This window comes from Gorilla gorilla, chromosome 19 (assembly GCF_029281585.2).
Source record: "Gorilla gorilla gorilla isolate KB3781 chromosome 19, NHGRI_mGorGor1-v2.1_pri, whole genome shotgun sequence".
NCBI classification, from domain to species: domain Eukaryota; kingdom Metazoa; phylum Chordata; class Mammalia; order Primates; family Hominidae; genus Gorilla; species Gorilla gorilla.
In genome coordinates this window covers 39,454,029-39,480,430 of record NC_073243.2, presented here as the reverse complement: position 1 = coordinate 39,480,430, position 26,402 = coordinate 39,454,029, and the positions used below count along the sequence as shown (strand labels likewise).

The 26,402-nt window shown below is 38.7% G+C and overlaps 1 protein-coding gene across 4 annotated transcripts in view; it reads right to left on the bottom strand.

Moving 5' to 3' along the window:
• MRPS27 (mitochondrial ribosomal protein S27) overlaps positions 1 to 26,402 on the bottom strand; it is a 100,535-nt gene that overhangs the window by 8,683 nt on the left and 65,450 nt on the right. For 2 of the 4 annotated variants that reach the window (XM_055367029.2, XM_055367030.2), the window contains 5 exons: positions 13,478 to 13,519; positions 9,842 to 9,956; positions 5,934 to 6,012; positions 4,254 to 4,369; positions 66 to 168 (listed from right to left, as the gene is read on the bottom strand). In XM_055367029.2, coding sequence (XP_055223004.2) covers positions 66 to 168; positions 4,254 to 4,369; positions 5,934 to 6,012; positions 9,842 to 9,956; positions 13,478 to 13,519 — 455 coding nt within the window. The remainder of the gene's footprint in view (positions 1 to 65; positions 169 to 4,253; positions 4,370 to 5,933; positions 6,013 to 9,841; positions 9,957 to 13,477; positions 13,520 to 26,402) is intronic. The other 2 variants (XM_004058678.5, XM_055367031.2) reach the window with 1 other exon arrangement.

Sequence of the window (26,402 nt, the reverse complement as noted above, 5' to 3'; positions counted from 1 at the left end):
TGAACTGGAAGAATGCAACAATTCTAACCATGAAGAACGGTATTTGTAAGGATCATTTAGCTTACCAAGAAGTGCATAGCCATACAACTGGGAACTGAAACCCACTGAGTTCTTTTGTTTTAGGCCTGGAAGCAATAGGGATGCACCAAAGTTCCTCTCCTCTTCCCACTGCAACAGAATATACCGGATCATGATCCATATAAGCAATGAGTACTTTATACAAAAATGTGACTTTCAATGACATGAGGAAAAGAACATGTTATAGCATTAAGTAAACAAAGAAGAACAAAGCTATATATACATTATAATCCTAATTTTGGGATTAAAAGGTACTTACGTCAAAGAAAAATACAGGAAAGAAATACCCTATATGTTAATGGATTTTTGGGCAGTGAAATTATGAGTAATTTTGGTTTTATTCCCTGTATATCTTATTATTTTCCAAAAATTTGGCAATGAATAAGCGTTTCTTTTACAATCAGAAAAGCAAAACAAAACACAAATAAAGAGTACATTTTAAACCGACACTTGAGACAATCAAGATTCAACATGCTGTCAGCCCCACAATCACTCATACTGCTGTGGCCTGATGGAACAAGCTTTTGAATTTTAAAGAATTTAGCAATGATAAGACTTCTTCAGAGTGTTAGAATAAATACCACTATTAAATTGCTTTTAGATAGATTTGTGCCTCTCAAAAACAAATTAGGCAATCAGAACCAGTGATCGTTTCTTTCAGCCCAGGGTGCAAAATTACGCTTTAATGAAAATGAAGTCTTTAGAGACATGGGGGAAACAAAGGGCAAAAACACAAGCATTGCTAAACCTGCTGCAGACTAGTAACAATGATGACTGGAGGACTTCCTGGCAATGCGGCCAGGGGAGAGCCTTGGCAACTCCCCAGTGGGATCTGTGATCTTCTTGGTGCCACATGAGTACACACTGGACAGAGCTGGAGCCCTAACTCTGGCTTCAAAACATAGAACACTAAGCTCAGGTTGCCCTGCACTGGTCTCTGCACCAAGAGATTAGGGAGGAAGCAGAGAATGAATCATGTCTGCAGGCTGCAGTTACAACCATGGGCAAGTGAGGCACCCCAGATGTTCATAGGCACCCAAACCTCTTTACTGTAAGTAGGCTTTGTGCAATACAAGTGTCATTTCTTGAGGCTGCTCCCCAGTCTTTGAGAAAAGCAAAGACCTCAGAAGAAAAACAACGCCCCCCGCCAAGCACTTCTGCAGCACAGGTAAATAAAAGAGCTGGTAATTAAAAACCAGGTCATTTTACTTTCAAAAGGAAACCACTTTAAGAAGTTTGATTTTCCCCACCTAAAACTGCATGAAAAGTGGGGCCGACAAATAATAAATAAGGAGCCTTACAAACATTTTTCCCCCCGTAGGGAAAAAACATGAGCTATAGTATCAGGCTGTAGTAGGGGTTAAAGCCAAATGAACACTAAAATATCTAAGCACTAGATACCTTTGATGTGTTAGGAGTCGAGCAAGGGTGGTGACAGTGACTGGGATGGTGATACTTCTAAAGGACTTCAAAAAAGATGAATGAAAACAAACCAATGACTGTCTTAGAAATTTTCTGATCATTGTCTGGGGAGGCTGGAACTACTGCTGCTTATATGAAGCTATTCATGTGTCAACATAAATTAACAGATATCTTCCAAGCCTTTAGTTTCTTTTCTTTTCTTTTTTTCTCTTTGGAGACAGGGTCTTGCCCTATTGCCCAGGCTGGAATGCAGTGGTGTGATCACAGCTCACTGTAACCTCAAACTTATGGGATCAAGGGATCCTCCCAACTCAGCCTCCTGAGTAGCTAGGACTATAGGCATGTGCCACCATGCCTGGTTAATATTTTTTTTATTTTCAATTTTTGTAGAGATGAGGTCTTGCTATGTTGCCTAGCCTGGTCTCAAACTCCTGGCCTTAAGCAATCCTCTTGCCTTGGTCTCTCAAAGTACTAAGATTACAGGCATGAGCCACTGCTCCTGGCCCAAGCCTTTAATTTCTATTGTAGACACTATAATGGACTAATTCAGGTGTGGTTTCATCAATGCCTTCAAAGTTTTTCCATTTTATGCTTTGCCTCTTCCATTAATACAAAGCAAATCCTCATTCTCCCAACTTCCCCGCTTTATTCTCCACTTCATAGCTAGGCATCTTAAAAGAGTTGTCTATACCGCTAATCATTCTACAATCCATTCCAATTTGGTTTCTTGCTCCATTACTCATATGGAAACAAAGTTTACGATTTAGTGCCTCCCATGCCACTAATGCATTTAATGGACTTTTTTTATTCCTCATCTTACCCTACCCCTTTGGAAGCATTCTACATAGTAGACCATCTCTTCCTGTGGATTCTGTGGTCCAACACATTCCTGATTTCCCTTCTTTTTGCTTTCTAGCTCATTTGCAAACATTTACACATCGATGTATAAGTCTCCAAAATTGTATCTCCAGTCCAGATCTTTCCATTAAGCCCCCAGTTCTTTGGTGAAATCTCGTGACTGTCTCAATTTCAAAATGCAACATGTTCAGAGTCACATTAATGATTTTTCTCATAACATCCAGTCTTTTCCCAAAGTTCCCTTTTGGAAACAACACATGGAACCCCTTCCATCCAGACATATGAGTCAGAAACTGAGGAGAGAATATGTGACCCCTGCTTCCCTGCCTCATCTTGTTATTTACCCTCCAAATATGCCCATTGGCTACTCTCTAACTGCATCATATCCTGGTCTCTATGCTACCATTATCCCTTGCTGAGATTCATGGTAGTCTCTCAGATGGTCTGACCATAGCCATCCTTGCCCTGCTCTGATAGCTTATCCACAGTACAGCCAGAGGGACCTTATCAAAACACAGATTTGATTATTATATGCCCTCTGCTTCTAACTTTTCAAGGGTTTCTCACTATTTTTAGAACGAACACAAAATGGCTTAGTATGGCCTACATTCTCCAACCCTCTCACCCCACGTCCTCCCTACCATTTTCTGTTGTAACTACACTGACTATCTTCTTCCAGCCCATTTCTGCTCACTAAGTTTTCTGCCACGGGGCATTTGGACATGTAATTTCCTCTTTTTGGACTGTTCTTCCCCTCCTTAGCCAGTTAATTACCAGTCATCCTTCAATAGTAACCTAAGAAATATTTCCTTAAGGAAGCCCTTCCTAACCAATTTAAGTTTAAAATACAGAGAAAACTCCCTATAATATAGTCTTTTCTTAGATTTCTCCTTTGCAGTGTTCATGATAGTCATAGTTTTATATCTCTGTGATTGTTTTGTTTAAACTCTGTGTTCTTCCTAAATTGTAAGCAGAAAATGTTTGCTCACCATTATATAACTAGCACTTGCCAATGTATGGAATTTGTATGTGTTCAATACAGTATATTTAATGAATTAATAATGAATGTGGGGTATATCATAAGACTATGACACTCATCTTAGAAAGGTATAACATGCCATCTGCTCTTTAGAATGTGGTCTGGACTAAATGACCTCTTCAGTTCCTACCCAAACTGGGATTTTTGATGTTTACAATTGAGGTTAAGGGCAGATGGCAGAGGAAGACTCACTGGCTTTACCAGGTAGCTTCGTTACCTACTAGCTGGGGGGTTACTCTGTAACATCTCTAGGCCCCAGTCTCCTTATCTGCCTAGGGTTGTTGTGAGAATTAAATGCATTAATACATTTAAAACAAGAACATAGCCTGGTGTAAAGTAAGTGCTACTTAAAATATCAGTTATTGCTATTGCTATTTTTAGGACAACAATAAGCAATGATTAAACATGCAAACCTAAGATCTGAAACCAAAACTTGATATTCTAGACTTTCCAAAACGGAACTGCCCTAGAGAAACCTTAGGAAAATACTGATACAAATGAAATAATTAGTATTTAATATCCCAGGTAATGGTCAACGTTAGCTGCCTCACTGCCTCTTTGACATGCCATGTCCAGCTCTCAATGACTACCAATGACCCATTTCTGAATGTCTGAGGTGCACTCAGCCTAGCTCAAGTTTCAAAATATGCACGAGGACTTTCTTTTGAGATTCTCTCAAGTGGAAGAACCTCCAATTCCATTTGTTAGAAACCAGTAACCAAAATGTATACAATAAACACACATTCCTGGTTGTGCCTGGCCACAGAGCTGCAGACACCTTTTTCCAGCTTTTGGGAGTGAGCCCCTGCTTGCCTTTTCTAAAGTTCTTAATACTGCTTTAGGGAAGATCACTTACACTGAAGTCTGTCTTCTTTTCCAGGCAATGAAATAAAACATAGAGGGAGAGAAGTTGGGTGGAAGGCACTTCAAAGGCTTCTTGCATCATGACCTCAAAAACCACAGATAAAGCATCTAGCAAGAAGATGAAAGTAAAAATGAGAGGAAATTAGTTGTAGGTAATATTACTAAATCTCTATTTAACTATAAACACTCTTAAAACGTGGGGCATGGTTAAAAAAAATACAGAATTAAGAAGTAAAATATGTGGGCTTAGGCTCTGGCCCTAGTTCTTCCACAAACAAGGTTTTTCCTCAGCCTTTAGCTTCTATTTTACATACCAGAACGAACTAAATCAGGTGCTACTGCACCAACGTCCTGAAGGACATTAAATAAACCACTCATTTCTCTTGGCTCCCAGTATCATCGTCATAATGATAAAATACTATTTGCTTCACCTACTTCAAGAGAATTTTGGACAGTTCAACCAGAAAATGGCTCAAACTGTGATGCAAATTTAAGGCATCATGTCTACCAGCTAGAAGAGCTAAGGCATAAGGGAGACACATATATTCTCAAGGTCACCCTCACAGGCAGAGCAGAGAGGCTGGTCTGACTGCCCTATTATTCTCTGCTCTGGTACCTTCTCACTGTTAAGGCAGAAGAGGACAAAATGCTAAAGGAAACCCTAAATCTCAGGTGTTATTTCAAAGACAGCAAAATAATGACTATAAAAAGGACAATAAGGCTCAGTTTAAAATACTTGTTGGAAGGGAGTGGGAAATGCTCATTCATAAATTATAAGCCCCTGAGTATAACACGTAACATAAAATATTTGTTTGCACATTAATGCTGGTCATTAAAGCCTGGAGAGCAGGCTTTAAGCAATTTTTATTTTCCCTTGATATTCTACAACATAGATGGAGGCCAAGAAAATCAAGTCAAACAATTTCCTTTCTGTAGTTACTTGGTGGTAAAGCAGAGAATATTAACAATGGCTTAAAATGTAGTGCCTGTTCATATCACAAGCACAACAAATGTTTTTTACTTACTGAATTATTTTTTTAACCAATTTTTACATATATTCATAACTATAAAATAGCACTGATTTGCAGCTGTTCCTACCCAGCTGGTTTTGCACATGTCATGGTTCTGAATGAGGCCATACGCATGAATTTCTATGTTCTTTTTGCAAATGGGGAAACTGAGACAGACAGACCAGGTAGTCATCTAATAAGTCAGTAGAAAAATAAGAACCTGGAAGGGATTTTCTTTTACATAAACAAACAAGCCAGTAATATTTTAAAAGAGCATAGGCTAAAAATTCAGTTAAAAAAAAAAATCTCATTTCTGCCAACTGTTCATTACTGAATCCAAAATTATACTTGAAAAATAAATTTACTTTATCCTTTATTTATATTCTGCATTTCAGTCAGTTTGGGAAGTGAAATTAGATTGGCCTGTATAATTAACTTACTTTTCCTCCATAATCATTTATGTACTTTGATATTTTCTATCTTAAAATAAAAATAATGTTTTTAAAAATTTTGCATAAATGATAATCATCAAAACTTTTCTGACTAAAAGAGTAATGAAGAGATGTTATTAAGAAATAAAAAAGGGGAAGTTCCTACATTTGTACACCTCCCTTTGGGAGCTGGAAGCCCTATAAACACTGAATCTGGGCTTAGTTTCTTACCTTTGTAATTTTCTTTCTTTATGAAAGAATCCATCAGTAAATTGAATGTAAAGTTATCTGGAAAAATTCCATATTGAACCTATAATGAAAATGAACATAACAGGAAAAAAAGAGAAAATTATCTAATTTAGTCTGTAATATATGCCTATGTATTATTCAGAATAAAACTTGCCACCATTAGCTTTAAAATATTTGACTATCATTTTACAGCATCTGTGACAGTGAAACAGAAGCCATGACTCATGAGGTTTGGTAACCGGAACTGTTGGTCAGGGTGAGAAAACTGTGAGTCTGATATAAGACAAATGATAATGTAAAAACTAAGGCTCCAATTCTAACACCTCATCATAGCTTAAAAAAAACATAAAAGAAAAAAGAAAAAAAGAAACCCACACAACCCCCCTAACTGGTTCAGTGACTCTTCTTATAAAGTACGAATAACAATGCAAAAACAGACTCTCATGAGAAAGCAGACATTCCACAGCATTTTCTGGTTCTTAGCCTGGCTTTTAAGGTCCCAAGAAATATGCCAACAAATATTTGCTACTAAGTTTCTAGAATGTTGTGTCATACAACTGAATCCTTGAGAATTCAGATTTCTTAAAATGTGGACCCTTTAGCACCTGCAGGATGTCGACTTTCTCAGAGTGTTTTTAACAATATAGATTCCTACGTCTCAGACCTATAGAACCAGAATCTGTGGGAATTGGGCACAAAAGCCTGAATTTTTAGTGAGCTTCTTGTGATTTTCATGCATACTCATTTTACTACCAATGATCCTGATTGTGGCTGCATTTTTATTTGTTTCAAATTCTTCAGTAATGTTAACCACCATTCCCCACAGGGCTCCATTCTTCCCTCTTGCAACCAGTAGAAACACCTGAGGAATTTTTCCAAACTATATTCATATCCCCTTGAGAGATTTTGATACAGTCCTAACCCCCAACTGAATCACCACTGAGCTGACTCACTGTTTCCAGGTGTTATATATAGTAGCCTCAGGTGTGCTGAAATGGAAAAATGTCTAAAAACCACTGCTTTAAAGGTTGTAGCTCATGGCCAGTGTCTATATTTCTCAAAGCAGTCATCCAAATCAGTATTAATCCCTAGGGCAGGCTAAAAACCAAAATATTTTAGGATGACAAATCATTAAAGCTGAAAGGGATTTTAGAAATCAACTGGTCAGTGATTCTCAACCCAGGCTGCAAATGAGAATCAACTGAGAGCTTTAAAAAACAAACAAACAAACAAACAAGCAAACCCAATGAGGGATGAATAGGCAGGGATGAGGGATGATACTACAATGGTGGATACATGTCATTATACATTTGTCCAAACCCATAGGACGTACAACATCAAGAGTGAACCCTAATGTAAACTAGGACCTTTGGGTGACAAAGGTTTGTCAACATAAGTTCATCAATTGTAATAAATGTACCACACTGGGGCAGGATGTTGATTATGAGGAAGGCTATGCATGTGTTGGGGCAGGGAGTACATAGAAAATCTATGTACTTTCCACTCAGTTTTGCTGTTGAAGGAAACAAAAATATTTCTCCCCAAAATAATTGAGGATGTTAAGTTAAAGACACTGAAAATGCAGGGGAAGACTCTGCCATAGCCTCCAATTGCCTGATGGCAGCACATAAATCCTTCCTTCCTAGAACAGCACTTGCTTCTGAGCCCAGAGAAGGCATCAGCAGGCACCAGACGAATCCGAGAACAGATTTTACTATCTTCCCACATTTTCCCACCTTTTAAAGACTGGAACTTTTCCTTCCTTTGTCTTGTCACTGTATAGGATTTATGGCTCTTGGTTGAAATACTATTCAGCAAGGCCATAAGCCACTGCCTTGAGATAGAAATGCTTTTGAACTGAGGCCTTTCCTGTGTGATGAGTACAACATGTGTTAATAAACTTCTGCTTGTTTTTCTTTTGTTAATCTGACTTTTGTTTTCAGCAGTGTCTCAACTAAGAACCTAAAAGGGAAAGAAACTACATTATGTTTTTTCCCCTATACTGTGAACCCGAAACTGACAGAAAAATTTAAACTTATTAAAAAAATTTTTTAAATTCCAATGCCTGGGCCCTAGACAGATCAATTAAACTAGAATTTCAGGAGTAGAGGCAAACATCTACAATTTTTAAAAAGCTTCTTGGGTGACCCTAATGGGCAGCCAGAGTTGGAAATCACTGATTTACTACAACCCACTTGACTTAGAGTTGAAAAAACTAAGAGCTAGAAGAATACAGTTATTTGCCTAAAGTTACCAGCAACCAGTGGAGCCTGTGGGGCTACAGCCTGGATCTTCTGATTTCTAGTTTGATGTCCTTTCCACTAAAAGACTCAAGAAGCAGCAAAAATTCTAGACCCTCCTAGTTTTTGCTATCATAGGAATCTTTGAGTGTAATCTGTGACATTACACTCTGAACTGAAGAAAACAAGATTTAATCCATTCCTTCCTCTGGGCCTTCCATTTCCTCCTCTTGAGATTCAAGGCTGTCATCTTGATTGGACTTATCCAGGGACCTAGCTCAATCTTTTACTCGCTTCCTTACCTGGTTCCTCCCTTAACATACCTTATACCCCAGGAAAAAGGCAATGTATTACTGTTCAGACTGAGTCTTTGTTTTCACCCAGATATACCTCTGGTAATACTGTTTCTGCCAGCCCATCTCCACGTGCAAGCATGCATCTTTTGGTGACCATCTTAAATGGTACCTCATGTCTCTTTTAATTATTTCCTTCCAATCAGATTCCCTCATCTTAATTCTCCAAGTTGTTTTTACTGTTTTTCTTTTCTTTTTTCCTTTTTTTTTTTTTTGAGACAAGGTCTCATTCTGTTGCCTAGGCTGTAGTGCAGTGGCATCATCACAGCTCAGTGCAGTCTCCACCTCCTAGGCTCAGGTGATCCTCCTACTTGAGCTTCTAGAGTAGCTGGGACTACAGGTCTCAAACTCCTGGGCTCATGTGATTCTCCTGTCTTGGCATCCCAAAATGCTGGGATTACAGGCATGAGCCACGGTGCCTGGCCTTTACAAATATTCTTGTGTGGCACCTACATTTGCCTAATATTAGATTTATAAGTAATCCTGCTTATCTGCCTTATTAAATTGTAAACTTCCTGAGGGCAAGAACAGAATACTGCCCATTTTTGTATCCACTATCAATAACCAATCCAATGTCTCACAAACAAACTGTATATAATATATATTAAGTTGAACTGGGCCCAAGTCATGGAAATAAAACATTCTGCACAGAAAGGGACTCAAAAACAAAATCAGTATTCCTTTTCAGTGCTAACTTCCAGGGTCCAGTGACATTATGGACGTAATACCTTTTCATAAAAAGACTGTTAAAATATCTTTATGGTTCAAACTAGTGTTTAGCTTCAGACTCACAATAATAACATTCTAAACCTCTGTTCATTTTGTATTTACTGCATACAGTGGAATGTAAGTAAGACTCAACTCTTGGGTGGTGTAACAGTCAGAAAGATCCTAATCCTAGAGGGCTCTCAGGCTTGATGGGAGGAGTCAGGGAACTCAAAAGACATAGGAGCAACATGGTCATGTTTTTCCCCTATACTTCACCAGAAGGAAACAGGCAAGAAATCTAAGGCTTAGCAACCAAGAATGAAATGACCACCACTACTGCAGAGTTCTTCCTTTTGCTTATACCTGTCCTTTTCTGAGTCACTATATTTGGAAAAGTAGCAGCTACAGGATTTTTTTTTAAATTTATTAATGAACTTATACCCAGCTCCATTCTGTTAATAAGAATATTTGAGGCCAAATAATTTTTTAAAGTTATTTCTGGTGTTATTCTTTGCTGTACTACAATAGGTACAAACACCATATCACCTAAACTCAGGAAAACAGGCTGCAGATCCACGGAACAACTCACCGTATTTACAAGGGTATATAAGGCTTTGTCTTGTGCATCATATTTTAGACACTGCCTAATCCAGGTGTGGATAGTCCAGTTTCTCAGGTACCAACAGTTGGGGCTGTGTCGAAACCTAAATAAGCACAAGAAGAGAGAAAACTGGTGTTAACTCTTATATGTTAAAACACATCTTCCATTGATAGGTCCTTCTCCTAGATACTTACAGAGTGCAATGTGACAGAAATTCATAAAAGTCAACAGTTGATAAAAACTTGAGAATGAAACTTATTAACCACAAAGTCTGAAATGGTAAAGAGAAGGCAAACTAATAAATAACAAAAAATTTTACAAAAATTGTATTCCTTATACCCCTTACTTCAACATCTCATTTTAATAGATTTATGAAAAATGACTTGGGGAAAATACTCTACTAATCATGGCATTATGTAAACAGATATTTCATTAGAAGAGACGTGAAGCTTAAGCTGAAACTTTGGAAGTTTAAAACAAATGTGGAAAATGAAAAATAGGATAGCACAGCAACTCTGTAGAGGAGAATCAGCTTTGAGTAACAGTGATATTTCCTGTGGCTCTTAGGAGAGACTGGGACACTCTTCACTGAGTCAAAGGAAAACAGAGGAAAAGAAATAAAAGTTGAGTAAAATTTAACATTCATGTCCTCCAAGATCCACAATCCCACACTGCCTTCTTCACAGTTCCATTGTAGCTCGTCAGTTTATCCCTTACTTCCTATAGCTCCCCACAGGGTCTTAAAAGTCTGAAGCAGCCCAGGATGAGTTATATACAGTAATAGTATACCTACAAAGGAACAGTGCTTGGAAAGGAATTCCAAATGCTGCTTTTGCCTTGGTTCATGCACATTGCTAACACCTGGGATGGAAGCTGCTACTCCCTGTTCCTGGGGTTCATGACAAAAGACTGACTGGAGATTGGGCTGCGAGATGGGGGTGGAAAGGGCTCTGTAGTCCCTCTTTTTATTTATCTACTTTGATTAGGATGGACCCTCATATACTATACTATATCATGTTAGCTGAAATCCCTATGTTTTCCTGAATCATTCAGGAAGCAGGCCAATCGCTGGGCCCCACAAAAATCAAACTCTTTTTCTTAAAAAGCAAAAGGTGAGACAAAAACCTAGTGCTAAAGGATTCCATGCTATATTTGAGAGTCAAGGGTACAGATGAATACTAGTGGCTTTTAGAGGCTGATTATTCAGTCTGCCTCCTGCTATTTCCTGCCATCTGCTATTGGGATAGTTTCCTCTGAACAGGTTCTCTGCCAAAGTAATGGTTAAGAAAAGGAGAGGAAGTGAGAAATAGTATTTAATTTAGGATATCTATTAGTGCTCTGGTGAGAGATTTGGCAAAAATAAGATCCAAAGATGTTTTATGGATTTAGGGTCTTCTAGGCAGCCTGATTCTCTTCAGTATTTTAGGTTTTGCTAGAAAATGTCTCTCTCACTCTATTTTTCTCTACAAATTAGCCCCTTTAAAATCAGAAATAGAGAAATATGTCAAATTAGGTTTAGAATAAGAGTGACGTGGCCAGAGAAAGGCATTGTATAGGGGACCTAGATACTCAATCTTACAAGATCTTCTGCACAGAAATGAAACAAAATATACCTTTAGTATTCCATGTTTTCCCTCATATTTGTTTTTATTTTTTTATTTTTATTTTTTGAGACAGGGTCTCACTGTCACCCAGGATGGAGTGCAGTGGTGCAATCCTAGCTCACTATAACCTCAAACTAACTCCTAGGCTCAAGCAATCCTTCCTCCTAAGCCTCTCAAGTAGCTGGGAGTATAGGTGCATGCCACTATGCTCAGCTTATTTTTTGTAGAAACAGGATCTCGCTGTGTTGCCCAGGCAACATTTTCAAATCAATAGTTTAGCTACTTGATTCTTGTTTCTCTGAACAATCTGAGATTTAATATGAAATGACCAATTAAAAATGAGTTTTATTTTTTAAAGAAAAAAGTCAAGTGAAGTATCAGGTGTACTGCTTCAACGATGGTGACGCTTCCTCATCAGCCTGTAAGTTCCTGTGTCAGCAGAGACAGAGACTGACTTGCTCAATACGGATTCCTGTACTGACACAATTCTTGGCCCATAGGTTTTTCAGCTAATTAAAAAAAGAGCTTTAATCAACACTGGTATTAAATGCTGTTATGTCCCGATCATTCTGTTAATGTCTATGGTATATATGAAGATATGTAAATTTCCTTTTCGGGGCATTTAGAGTCTCATTACAAAAAAGATGCACACATAATTTAATAATAATACGAGGTGGAGCATGATAAGTGCTAAAGACAAAAGGGATTGCTAGAGGCTAAAGGGTTTTTGGTAGTAGCAGTTGTTGGGTTTAGTCAATTTTTCCTTTAAAAAGAAACAAAACAAAATATAATTTTTTTTGGTAATGACTTTGGGAAAAAAATATATCAAATGCCAATTACTACCCTCACTCAAGATTATTTTAAACCTAATCCTCATTTTAAATCTAAGGTTCTGGCTCAGGATGTTTCCAATGGCCACTAAAGTTGTAACTTTTTTTTGATGATGAACTTTACAATAAGAACACCATGACCATATCCAACCAAACACCTTTCTCTTATTCATGATCAGCAGACCACTTTTAGGCTTTGAAAAAATAACAAAGACTGATAATGAGAGCCTAGTTTCAGACCTTCAAAGCTCAAATTAAAACATATTTAAAGCCATTTGCTAAGCTTCTAAGGCTAACTTCAACACAAGGAAGAGCAAGAAAGTCTTTTCTTCTCAAAAACCCTTCCTTCACAGACTTTCTCTCTTAGAAGCCTAAAGGGAAAGTTACTCAAGACTTCACACATCGAATATAATCATCTCTGCACAGCAGCCTTTTGAGATATTTGTCAAGACACTCAGAGAAGTCTTTAATAAGTCTACTCCCTCTCCTATCCTGGGACAAGGCTACTTGGTATGAGCTCTGCTCTCTAAGCCCTAACAATCTTAGACCCAATTATGTCTAGGGCATTTTCTTTCTTTTTTATTGTATATACATTTTGAGAGACAAAGTCTCATTCTGTCACCCAGGCTGGAGTGCAACTGCAAGATCACAGCTCACTGCAGCCTTGAACTCTTGGACTCAAGTGATCCTCCTGCCTTTGCCTCTTTCTTTATTTCTGTAGAGACAGGGTCTTGCTATGTTGTTCAGGCTGGTCTCAAACTCCTGGCCTCAAGTGATCCTCCCACCTCGGCTTCCTAAAGAGCTGGGATTATAGGCATGAGCCACTGTGCCCAGCCTTGGACATTTTCAATGAACTCTCACAAAAAATAAACTGAGGAAAAGCAGTGAAATACTTACACACATACTATAAAATATGCTGCCCAAAATGCAATTCCTGAATTTCCCAGCCAGGAAGCAAATGAACTCCTTTCTTGGCCCCCATCAGCATTAAAAAGATAAACTTACGTGAGTGGCTATCTGGAATATAAACAAGTCAAAACACTGGGCCAGCGGGGTTCAATTTTGGATGGCAAGTTTGAGAAGAATTCCTGTTGGTGACTTTTTAAGCAGTTCAGACAAATAAATGTGGGGACTTTTCAACTTCCAGTAGTAATATGTCAGGTGAGTGAGTCTCTGGAATGGGCACTTGCCTGGAATAATTCTGTGGACTGCTGGATGAGCATTCTCCCTTTCTGTCAGAAGAAAGGCAAAGAGAAAAGAACACAACTAACACACTGATTTTCCAATTTGCCTGCAAACAGACTGGCTTTTGTTCTCGCCTGCTCTGACCACCAGCCTGGCAGATTACAGACAGCCACTGTAGGAGTCCCCTCTGTGCGCCTATGCCATCAGCTGTTTGCTCACCTCGACAGAAGCTTTATTATTGCCTAGGCCAACAGGCTGTCAAGATAGGCAAACATGTGAGTGTAGAAAAGAGAAACAAATACAACCCAAATATCCCCAACAAGGTTGTGCTCATGAAGGCTAAAGGTACTCTGAGATTTCAGCTTATAAAATGTGATTACACTTACAATTCTAAGGAAATGTGTATTTCTTGGAGGAGCATAAGAAAGAGTGACAAAGTGTACTCTCAAGTTCTAGCTCTAGTTCTAAAAGTTGGTATCCCATGGCTAAAGAGATCTCTGTCCCCAGTGTTGAGTAGGATTTTCAGGTGAAGACTGAGCTTGCCTAGGAAGCCAAACCACGGCCAATAAAATAGCAGGAACTGAGAAGCGTCCTCTTCTCAAAACTCAGGCCATACTCAGAACTCTTAAGGGCATCTGCCTGCACTGCTGCTCATTCAAGACTGATGTTACCAGGAAAGAAGGAGAGCAGAATCACAGGCTGCCAAACTGACATGGGAGTGAAAGTCTTGGATATCACAGAGATTTCTTAGAAGGGAAGAGAGGTTATATAAAAGAGATCAAGAGTGAAAAAAAAAAAAAACACGAGAGACTGACTGTGATTATATACGAGGTACTCTATTGTGGGTAAAAGTCGCATGGGATTTCTTGTTTGACCAATTTCATCATTTAATTAAAAAAAAAAAAAGTGGCCTAGGCACAGTAGCTCATGCCTGTAATCCCAGCACTTTTGGTGGGTAAAGTAGGAGGATGTCTTGAGGCCAGGAGTTTGAGACCAGTCTAGGCAACACAGCGAGACCCCGTCTACACACACACACACACACACACACACACACACACACGGCACTCATAGCACACATACACACCAAAAATAGGGGGGAAAAAAAAGTAAAATATAGCCTTTCTTCCATGGGGTTGAAATAAAGGTTTTGTTATTGTTGAACGGCTAAAGTGGCAATGCTCATCAGCATTTTCGGTCTCACAAATAAAAATGCTCCAGGCTGGGCAGGCCCAATGCACAGATGCCAGAGCCTAGAGCCCCGCAGCTCACAGCTCCACCATTTAGCTGTAACACACTGGTTCTTCCACATGAATGAGCAAGCTTTCCACAATGTTTATCCGATTCCGAGAGCCACCAGCCATAAACACACACATGCAGCTTTCCCTCCGCCCCAGTGAATTCTGTATCCTGTGGCAACAGGCTTTACAGATGGGAACGTCAGCCACGGAGCTGGGTAGACAGAGATGGGAGAGGGGGTCAGGGTAAAGGGAGGAAAGAAAGAATGCCAAGAAGAAAATATGGCTGGCTTCAAAGCCTGTAGTGTGGACTGAGGATCTTACCAATGAAGGAAAGTTAGCAACTATCAAAAGGAATGAGCGCTTCCTTGAACTAGAACCAAAGACCAAGAGTGTCATGTGACTATTTAAATCAGAATCTGATTCAATCACTGCTACTGACTTTCTCATTATTTTCTTTTTCATCCTGCTAGAAATTCTGCTTTCAGAATTGTTAATTTCAAAACTAACAATCAGTTAGTAGTTGCCCTCAACTACCACAAATAAAATCAAATTTTGATGAGATAATTTTCTAATGACTATTATATTTTTGTCAAGTACTTAAAAAAAGAGGGCAGGGTTTAATACACAAATTGATAATAAAAACATCAGTATTATAAGTTAAAATTTCCTGCTTGGGATCTCAGATTCTTACTCAAAGAATTTAAGGTAATTTTAACTTTCCACATACACACACTTAGCCTGCACAAAATAAAAGCACCATGTGCAAGAGTCCCCTCCAAAACACCTCTCCCACCCTGCCAACAAAAGTCAACCAGTTTGGGCTTGAATATTTCCAACGAATTCACTATCTACCTTCACAATGCAGATAAAAATGTCTTTCTTTAAAAGTTCTAATTTTTAAAAAATTAAAGTCAAGTTTACAGAGATACAATGTACAAACAAAAAAATTCATACGTTCAGTTTATAGTTCTATGAATTTTGACAAATGCATCCAGTTGCATAATCATGACCACAATCAAGATAAGCCCCCTTTGTAGTCAACCTCTCCAGGGTTTGCTGGTCAATTTAAGCAAATTTTATATAGGTAACCTCCTTGGGTCCCTTTCCAGATCTAGAGTTATTAATTTTATAAGAGGAAAAGCAAATAAGGTAATAAAACCACCACAATATCATCTACTGGTTGGTTTATAATGTATATTCTGTCAATTTCCCAGAAGAATTTGAAAAAATTAAAACTCAGCTGGTGAGTATTTTTTTTTTTTTGAGCCCTACATATAGTCATTAGACCTTCTGGAATCTCTGCCTGCTAGTCTAAAAAGGGTGATGAGTAAGTAGATTTTTGGTAGAGAATAACAGGGGCATAGAATTTTGCAAATGTGGAGTGCTAAATAAATGCAGCATAACAACACATTTTTTGAAATGAAGATAGATAACAGAGGGACTTGTTAGATATCAAAGTCTGAATTTGTCAGACCAAGGGCTTAAAAAAGAGGCCCTTAGCATTTCACCTGGAAACACAGGTATAATGGTATAAATACGACATACTAGAAACTACTCCAGGAGAGTTATTCTTATTATCCACATCCTCTCATGAAACAGAAAGCAATCAAAAGTAGGATGCATGTCACCACATTATTCTCTCTCCCTGCTCTCTGATCTGCCTGCTGTTTTGCGAGATCTAACTCTCAGTCTAGAAGACATATTTCTGCTTCATTTAAGTATTTACTGAGTAGCTACCTTTTGCTCAGGCATGGTGATCTATATTCTTTACCCACTGATCTACTAATTTCCTTTAATTCCAATTTTTTTTTTTCTTAAGTAGAGACGGAAGTGTTGCTATGTTGACCAGGCTGATCTCAAACTCCTGGCCTCAAGTGATCTTCCTGCCTTGGCCTCCCATCATGCCTAGCCCTAACTCCTGTCTTAAAGATGACATCTCTCCCTTTCTGATACAGAAAAAATACCTATAGACAGACTGTAAGCTCTGCTGCTCTCTCTCTCTCTCTCTCTCTCTTACTTTCATGGTACATAAGGGAGGCAGTCAGAATGAACTCATTTGTGTTCTTTGTCTAAAGCCTGGAACACTATTTTATCAGCCTCCAAAGAGCAATATGTGTAGATAACCAGGGAGGATTACTTGTGGGGAGAATGGGAGAAGAAACAAGTATTTACAGTGATCACTGAGGTGCCCATCTGGAGATGGTCCTAAAAGCAGAAAATGGCTTTGTGGCCACCACCTGACCTATCAGTGAAACTGCACCCAGAAGCAGCTGGTAAGACTTCTCCAGCCTCTCTAAAGCTATACACACACTGGCTCACAGGTCAGCTTCATGACTGAGAGGCAGTTACTGAAGGCCAAGGTTAGGCTACGGAGGGCCTTTACCTAGGAACAGCAGGAAGTTGAGAAAAACTGGATCCCGGAACCAGTCCTGTTTATAAAAGCATATAAAGTTATGGAAACTGGCTTGGTTTGGACAGAGATAAGCGAAATATTTTGGTTTTTGAGTAGGAAATTTATGAGCAATAAATGAGCCAGTTTTAAATAGATGCAAACATTTCCTGATGTCTCCTAAAGCTTTGGCTAGGAACTGCAGATAAAATTTCTGCAAAATCATAAATAATACAATGACTAAGATAGGAAAATCACATATATTAATTAAACACTGGTTTTGAATAATTCTGGGAAAAAGAAAGGCAAGAAAGAAAAAAAAGGAGGAAAACAAAGGAATAGAATAGAAATAAAAACCAGAATTTCTGGAGTATGCTAGGCTTAGTGAAGTTGTCAGGATTAAGTCTGCCACAAAAGAAATGAGCAGGCAAAGAGCCTGGCCCAGGAGATGAAGCACACCAGGGTAAAAGCAGAAAAGAATTAAGCCAGTGTTGAGCAGATTTATATGTGTTTGTATGTGAGATTACGGATTTCTTTAGGGGTATTTCTGAGGGAAGAGAAGCTCAGTACTAATCAGGATTTCTTAAGAATTAGATTTTTACTAAAGAAGAAAAGCATCTCAGTATTTTAAACATTCTGATTCTCTAACACATGAAAAAGTTGAATCCCTAGGCATTCTTTGTTTGTAGCAAAAGGAAGGTTGGACATACTTCCAGTGATACAATCCAATTCATAGCTAGTTTCTATTTCTGTAACTCTACTGACTCCTCTATTAAGCTTTTAAGCTCTTAAAAGGCAGGGGACAAGTTATCTATCATTTTGCGTCTACAAACAAGTGAACAAGGACTCAAGTAGGTGCCTGATAATTTGGCAACAGTGACTAGGCCTGCTAAGACTGTATAAATACCCATCATGCATGCTGAAATTCATGAGGATTATTTATATTTGAAACAGTAATTCACTTCTGGTTGTGAAGTATCATCCTGGATAAAATAAAGTTGAAGCCAAGAAGAAATGCTGCCTTTTTTGTACAAGGCAGGAGGAGATGAAAGATGGCAGAGGAAGTGGAGTAGTATGTGGTCATTGTGGAAAGCCACCTAGTCCTCACTTATTCCCTCTACTGTTCCTTCTCACAATACATCAAGGATGATACATGGATTCTTTAATGCAAGTTGAGGGAACAGACAAGCTGCTAGGAGAGTGAAGCCATTAAGTTGAGGACAGAAGCCAGAGTACATGGGTTCAAAGAATTTCCCTAACAGGAACTCAATAAAAAAACAGACTCCTTTCAACCCTGGAAGAGGCTTTGAAAGCAACCTAGGCCAAGTAAACTGGGGATAAGGGAGAGAAAAAAAAGTTAAGACTGAATTAGAGAATCTTTAATTTAGTGCTGGTAGGGACTTTCAATATCTATTGTACACTAGACTATCTATTGAGAATTTACTAGCCCTGTTCTAGGTGATGTAAAATAATGTAATCTAATTCCTTTACTTTATAAAGGAGGAATCTTGATGTATATAGTGAGATAAAATGATTTACCCAAGATAGTTAGCAATAGGACCTAAATTAGACCCCTCACTTTCATTATTCTACCATTGCCTCTCAACTTCTTTTATTTGTAGGACATCTTTAAAAAACATTTTTGTGGTTTCACAAAGGTCTCTAACAGTGAAAAATAAACATCTCTTCTAAATTTAGGAGCAGAATCAACAGAAAAATAAACTCAGTGTAAAACAGTTCTGGAATTGCCCTGAACTAGCTGTTTAACTTTGGAAAGTCACTTGATCCTTCAGGGTTTCAGTTCCTGCAACTGTAAAATGAAGAGGTACGGTTATCTGGATCACAAACTCAACTGTCTACAGGGGCCAGTCAGTTAATATAAATGCATGAATCATGTAAGACAATAGGTATAAAGCTGCTTGTATTACGATCAAGCAAAGTGATTTCATTATACTGTTTATAAAAACACAGCTTACGGGCCAAACAAAATACACTTGAACTCTGGACTAGACCAGACCCCCGGAACTCCTTCCAGCACTTAAGTTTAATGACTGTAAAAGACAATAAGGCTATATCTACTCATTAAAACATCAGTCATATACAAGTTTCTATTAAACCAGAAAAATGGCAGTGATACAAACAAGTGAATAAAGACTCAAAGATAAACGAGCAACCATTCAGTCCACAGCTGATTTTACTTTATTCCACTAGCCTCCATTCCCCCACCATATGGTACCCACTTTGGGCAGGCAACAGAGATTATTATTATGGGAATGGTGGGCCCTGCAAGTTGGCATCTAAAATTTCAAGGTGAAATGATAAAATCAGTTAAAGTTAAATTTAAGGTCCCTAAAGTACATTATAACTGAAGATCAAGTTTTATAGAAAATAAAATTTTCAGCAATTGATCACTCCATTAGTAAAGCATTTTATTTTCTACTCAAATATTTCAGTGCAATTCATCTTATATCTAAGAGAGTCATCCAAAGTAATTTTCCTACATAATATAAATTATTGTTTTATATACTGTTACTTTATCAAACCTCTGTTATCTGGCAATTCCTACAGCAGAAATGGTTGAACTCTTAAAAAAAGGGGAGTAGGATAGGGTGGGCATAGAGATATTAAGAAATTACTTGACAGTCTTTGGAACATAATGACTATTTGTAGTTTAAAAAGGAAAGATATTTAAAAATTGAGATTTATTATTTGTGAGTCCAATTGGTTTTTAGAAAGGTTTACTTTACCACTCACCAAACAAAAACGCTTAGTTGTTTACATGTAAAGACAGAAATATTAAGGTGACCTTTCTTTCTTCTGCTGCCAAATAGTAAAAATCAGTATGACTATAATACATTTAATAGGCAGCTCCTCTATTTAGCTCAAGCTAGTCTCTCACACCAAAAACCAAATTTTTAAAAACTGAATATTTGAAATTGTACAAACAAAATATGCTAAGAAAAGTCAATGACCAAATGCAAACTTCATGTCATAGGAAGGTTAAGTACCAGAGGCAATTCCTTTTAATAGGATGACAATCGTAAGAAGGAACAGTTACAATTCTGAATATGAAAGAGCTGTTTCTTTAGTAATAAACCAAATACAAAGTTCCGGGTTCATCTGTTCTGGCTGGCAAATCTTGCATAAAAAAGCCATACTTCAGCTAAACAAAAGCTTTTAGGCTGGCCCAGAAAGAGGGAATGAACAATTTGAAAAACATCTTTTATTGCCTGAGAAAATTTAAAAAGTGTCTGAAAGTGCCAGGAGACCTGCCTCAATGTGACTCAGGCAGTTTTCCAAAGTCCCTCAGCTTTCCTAAGTATGAGTCATAGGGGAAGGAGAGAGGGCTCCTTGGCAAAGATACAGGTTTTCCTCTCTGGTTCCACCCCCACCATTTTCATTAAAAAAAAAAAAAAAAAAAAAGCTTTGATGTATAATGGTTAAATAGATTCCAGACAGGCTTAACTGAAGAAGTTTGAACACCAGGGAGGCAAAATATCATTGCAGAAGTTGCTATTGTTTGCCATTGTGATCCACAGACACAGGGAGCATCTTCTGCATCCTGAAAAGGGCTCGGTCCATTGATCATGTGTCAGATCATGGCTGCACTTTGTGGGAGAGAAGAGGATAACAAGCTATGAAAATATCTCTGCCTCCCTAGTTTCTTAAACACCACAAGCTCATATACTGAACAATTACACTGAGTTCGAAGGGGTGGGAGCTTGTCCTTTATGAGTGCACATTAAGCAGAATTTCAAGTGTGGTAGCAAGTAGACTGTCCACGTATACATGGCTGCTACAATGAATGCAGCCTTTAGTGAACAGATACACTTTTTCCTTCAATAATCTTAGGCAAAAAAGTAAGAAAGCTGGGATTTTTTTAAGCATGAATAAGGCAAAACTGAATGTTAAACTGCAGAGAGAATAGTTCTACTTCTATACCTATATGAAATTACTTATTAAAACAGAATGGAGCATTTGATGAGGTCAAAGCTCCTCTCTTCTGCATTTGATCATTTATCAACCTACTATGAATCAGGATATTATGCTGGGCACTAAGAGACAAAGATGAATAAACATCTCCTTGCCTTCAATAAGGTTAGATTGGGATGATCAAAAACAAGTATTTTCAGCCCCGCGTGGTGGCTCACGCCTGTAATCCCGGCACTGTGGGAGGCCGAGGCGGGCAGGTCACTTGAGGTCAGGAGTTCAAGACCAGCCTGGCCAAAATGGTGAAACCCTGTCTCTACTAAAAAATACAAAAATTAGCCTGGCGCGGCAGCGCGTGCCTGTAATCCCAGCTACTTGGGAGGCTGAGGCAGGAGAATCACTTGAACCCGGCAGGCAGAGGTTGCAGTGAGCCGAGATGGCGCCACTGCACTCCAGCCTGGGCGACAGAGCAAGACACCATCTCAAAAAAACAAAAACAGGCTGGGCGCGGTGGCTCACGCCTGTAATCCCAGCACTTCGGGAGGCTGAGGCGGGTGGATCACGAGGTCAGGAGACAGAGACCATCCTGGCTAACACGGTGAAACCCCGTCTCTACTAAAACAATACAAAGAAATTAGCCGAGTGTGGTGGCGGCTGCTTGTAGTCCCGGCTGCTTGTAGTTCCAGCTACTTGGGAGGCTGAGGCAGGAGAATGGAGTTAACCCGGGAGGCGGAGCTTGCAGTAAGCTGAGATTACGCCACTGCACTCCAGCCTGGGCGACAGAACGAGACTCCATCTCAAAAACAAAAACCAAAAAAACAAAAATAACAAAAAAACTCCAAGTATTTTTTGAGCATTGATAACAAGTTTAGAAGGTTAATTTATAAGCATCATAGGTAATTTCCCATATATATAACACTGATTATTTCATAACACCCTGATAATAAATTTTGAAAAACTGGCTCTCAATAGTAAAATAAATCCAACTTTTCTCTCTTCTTCCCAATAGTCTGTCTTTTTTGTTTCCTTGGGTATATTTAAGAAATAAAGATGTTAGAGATAATGCTGTACCCTGCTTCTCTCACTTTCTAGAACAAGAAAGTTGGTGTCCATCATTCTCATGTTATACTTATACTACTTAGGGATATGTTCTGTGTTGAGTTTTTCAAGGTGCATGACTTTTTGACTCTGCATTCAAGGGCCTGTCTGATAGAGAACTGAACCAAACCACAGTAATGCTGCTTCTCCAGGGGCAGAAGAGTAGGGACAGAAGTGACAAAATTACTGTTATCACACACATGAGAGAGGACTTGATGCCACTTTCACTGTGAAAACTAATTGCACTGCCACCAGGGAAATCTCTGACAAAGTGCTGCTCTGTGTTTGATTAGAACCCAGCCCCGACTCACTAACTGAGTCATTTAACCTAAGAATCAGTTTTATCATTTTTAAAATAGAGATGATAATACCTTAATCATTGGGTTATTATGAAAATCACATAGGAGCTATTTAGGCATTTTGCCAGCTTATAATTCTTTTTGGAACCAAACACAGTAAAAATATGCACACATACAAGCAATATTAAAATATATATTTTTAAAGACAAGGTCTCACTCTGTCACCCAGGCTGGAGTGCAGTGGCGAGATCAGAGGCATAACTGTCTTTGGTAGTAGAGAGGTAGTTAAGATATCAGCATCAGACAGAACTTCTCCTATGTTAGAACTTCAGGAAACTGATTCTAAAATGGATTCAGGATTCTAACCGGTAAAAGTTATATCCAGTTTATCTGGTAAAACTCTAGATTGATATGAAGATTAAAGAGATAAAACATGTAAAATTAAAATGCCTGGCACATGGTGCTTTCAGACAACTTGGACAGAGCAGTCAGCAGCAGCCTCATTCTAAGGGCCACTGAGTTAAGTATGAACTCTTATGACTATTACCATCCACACGGCAGGTGACTTGCAGAGCGCTGGGTACCTGTGTGCAGCAAAGATCTGACTGCCATTAGCCAGAGGGGATGGAATACAGTAGGAAGAACAGGGTCAGTAAGAGGTTAAAGAATCCTTTGCCCTCTCATTCCTCTCAAGACAGTCTCAAATGAGGAGCTGGAAGGTGAAGGAAAGGGGACAACAGAGAGGCTTTTTACAATCACAGAGGCCCAAAGCCAACCAGCAAAGGTTTGCCAGTCAGGCTGATGACTGGTGGCAGGGTTTCTGATCTTATTTATGACAGAAAAAGGTCTAGGAAGGAGAAGCAAGGGGATGACCTAAGGAGGAGTCAATTTACCTATCATGTTTTGCTCTTGGACTGCTTTCCGCATGCTCGGCAAGGCACTGTTATAATACAATGGGGATTATACTGGTTTCCACAAGCTTGGCAAAGCACTCTTATAATACAATGGGGTTTATACCTTGAGCTTTGTGTCAGCTCAGTGCCCACTAGCCTCTGGTTGAGGTAGACAGCTAAGGAATGTGGATGTCTATGGAGGATAAACCGAACTACTCAAAAGAGAAGCTGCTAAGTGCTGCTCATGGCTTGGATCTGTGGTTGGGGCAAGAGCTCAGAAGAAGAAAGTAGTTATTTGTGTAGAACATGCCACCCACCCAAGGCTGGGAAATAAAGGAAAACACCAACTAAAGCAAAGCATTTGCTGCTGAGCAAGCCACTGACCCAGTTTGTTTCTAAGAACCCCCTTTTCCATCACGTACCCACCACTGGCAACCTGAAAGGAGTTTAAGGCTGAAAGCACCTGTTCCTGCTCCCAACCTAAATGGAACCATCAGCTCTTTCAGACAACTTGGAAAGAGCAGCTGACAGCAGTCACATGAAAACAAAGGCCACTAAGCTAAGAGAATATCTATGAACAACAAATATACAATAGTTTTTCTCATGTTGAAAAAAAATTATGGGTACAAATAACCAATAATAACTCTGTTTTAGGATTCTGATTTAAGACAGGCTCAAAAAAGGAAAGACAAGGGTGAGCTGTTGCTATAGTGACCACAGCATTTGATTATCTCAAGGGTTTTTCACATTCCCATGCAACCATAGGAAAGTCTAATTTATCAGCAATACTTGTACCATAAGTATATTTCTCTGAATGCTTATAAAAAATGTAGCATACTAAAGAACTTGCTTTTTTTCTGAGCATTTAGAACTTTTAAAGGAAAATCATACTGAAGGAAGGCTTCTTTTGCCCTGATCAGTTTGTGAAAAATCTTTAACTGTGACTGAAAATGAGGATGATGATGATAATTAACTAAAATGTGCTGAGTACTTACCATGTGCCAAGCATTATCCTAAGTACTTTATATACATTTTCCCCTTTTTACAAAGTAGGAAAGTGAAATTGAAGGGGATTAAAATCCTAGCCTAAGAGCCCACAGTGAACCTAACACAGGTGGTTTTCCCTATAGTGTTTGAAACCCACTTTTGGTTGTTGTTGAGCACCAGAAGTAGGTGGCTTGCATTCAGATGGCCTGCTTTATAGAAAATGTGTCACTCTGAATAATGGAATTGCATTTGGCATAGCAGGAAATTCATATTATGAGAGGAATGTAGAAATGAAAACAACATGTTCTCATCTTCCACCTCATGTCTTTGCCAGGGTACGCTGGTGGTGCTATTTTGTTGAGGGACCGCCAAAATCCCCATAGTCTTTTCTCTTTGGACAGTCAGAGTACCTAGAGAGGGCTCATCCAATTTCCTCATTGAGAGGTAAAATAAGCCTTGTATACCCAAGTCCAGAGTCCTTCTGGCTCTGTCTCCAGAAAGAAAACGACCACTCTTCCGCTAGAGTTGGGTATTTCACTAACTTGTATGAAGACTTCCCGTCAATCCTCCTGTCTCAGCTCCACTCACACTTCTACTTTGGGAATCATGCTGCTTCTCATTTATGAGGCTTTCTGGGGTCCTATGGTTCGACTGCCTTGCTTCTGGACTACCTCTCCTGCCAGCTTAGGTTGTAGCTTTCTTTTTCTGCTAACTCCATTACTTTTGTTTTCTAACTTCCAAGCTTTGCTGTTGTCTCCTCTCCCAGTCTCTTATTTTGTCAATTTTTGCCTCTTCTACCCTTTACTGTCTTATCTATGGAGGTTTCTGTAGGAAATAGAGATAAGCACATATGATCAATCTATCACGTTTAATCACAACACTTCCACAGGCAGTTTGATCTGTAAACTAGTCAATGGATTATATAATCATCTAAAAGTAATGATAAAGAAAATAAAACATTCAAATATATTTCAGCAGTAATAGCCCTCTGCTTAAAAACGAAAAATAAAATTTCTTGCGTAAGATACTTAACTCATCTGGATTTCAAATTAAAGAAATTATAAGACAAAAGGCGAGAAGAGATCTTTAACAACCCTTTCACCTCTAACATCCTTCCACCACAAAGGCCAAAAATAAATCACTGCACTATATTTTGAATTCTCTGTTCAATCTAAAATATTTTACTGAAAATATTTGTATAGGGACAGAAATTAAATAAAGGATAAGCCAAAACTATTTTAAACCACAAAATGCATATAAATGCATATATTAAGGTCCCTGTATATGGATGGTGTGCTCAGTGTTAACAAGAAATATTGTTAAGATATAGTCTTTAAACTGTAATACATCTTTTTTTCCTGGAAAAGTCACTACTCAGGATTACACTGAGTAGTGAAAGATACTTAAATCAAGCTTGGGAAATTCTCTTGTAAGAAGATAGAAAATTATGTAATGTTGCAGCAATTTCCTTCTTCCCTCTCTCCCTCTTTCTTTCTTTTTAGAGGTTAAGTCTCACTATGCTATCTAGGCTGGTCTTGAACTCCTGGGCTCAAGCAGTCCTCCTGCCTCAGCCTCCCAAGTAGTGAGGACTACAGGCAGGTGACCCTGCATCTGGCTTAATTTTTCCTGAGATTGAAACTCCAATAATACTCATAGAATCTTCTTTGCTCTGATGATTTTTCAAAAAGCTAAGTTTTATCTATATTTGAAGGGCCAAGAAGCTAGATGAATGGCTCCCACAAGATTATAAAACCAGCACGAAGGAATACCTAACCTAAGTTGAAGCCTAGCAGAGAACCAAGGCACTTAATGAGGCAACTTCTCATAGCCGGTTCACACAAAACCTAGGAAACTAGGGAGCATACATCATGCCATAGCCTAGCTTCCTGGTGTGTGGTGGTGCGCACACACACACATATATTAATACGTATAGAAGGGATGGAAGAAAAAAGAGACCAAGGGAGAAAAAAGACGGGAAAGGAAAACACAACAGCTACCCCCTTATTATCCTTGGGAATTCACACTAAACACTAAACCAAATACTATTTCCTCCTCCTGGAATTATATATGTGGAGCCTTTGCTTTACATGGAGGGG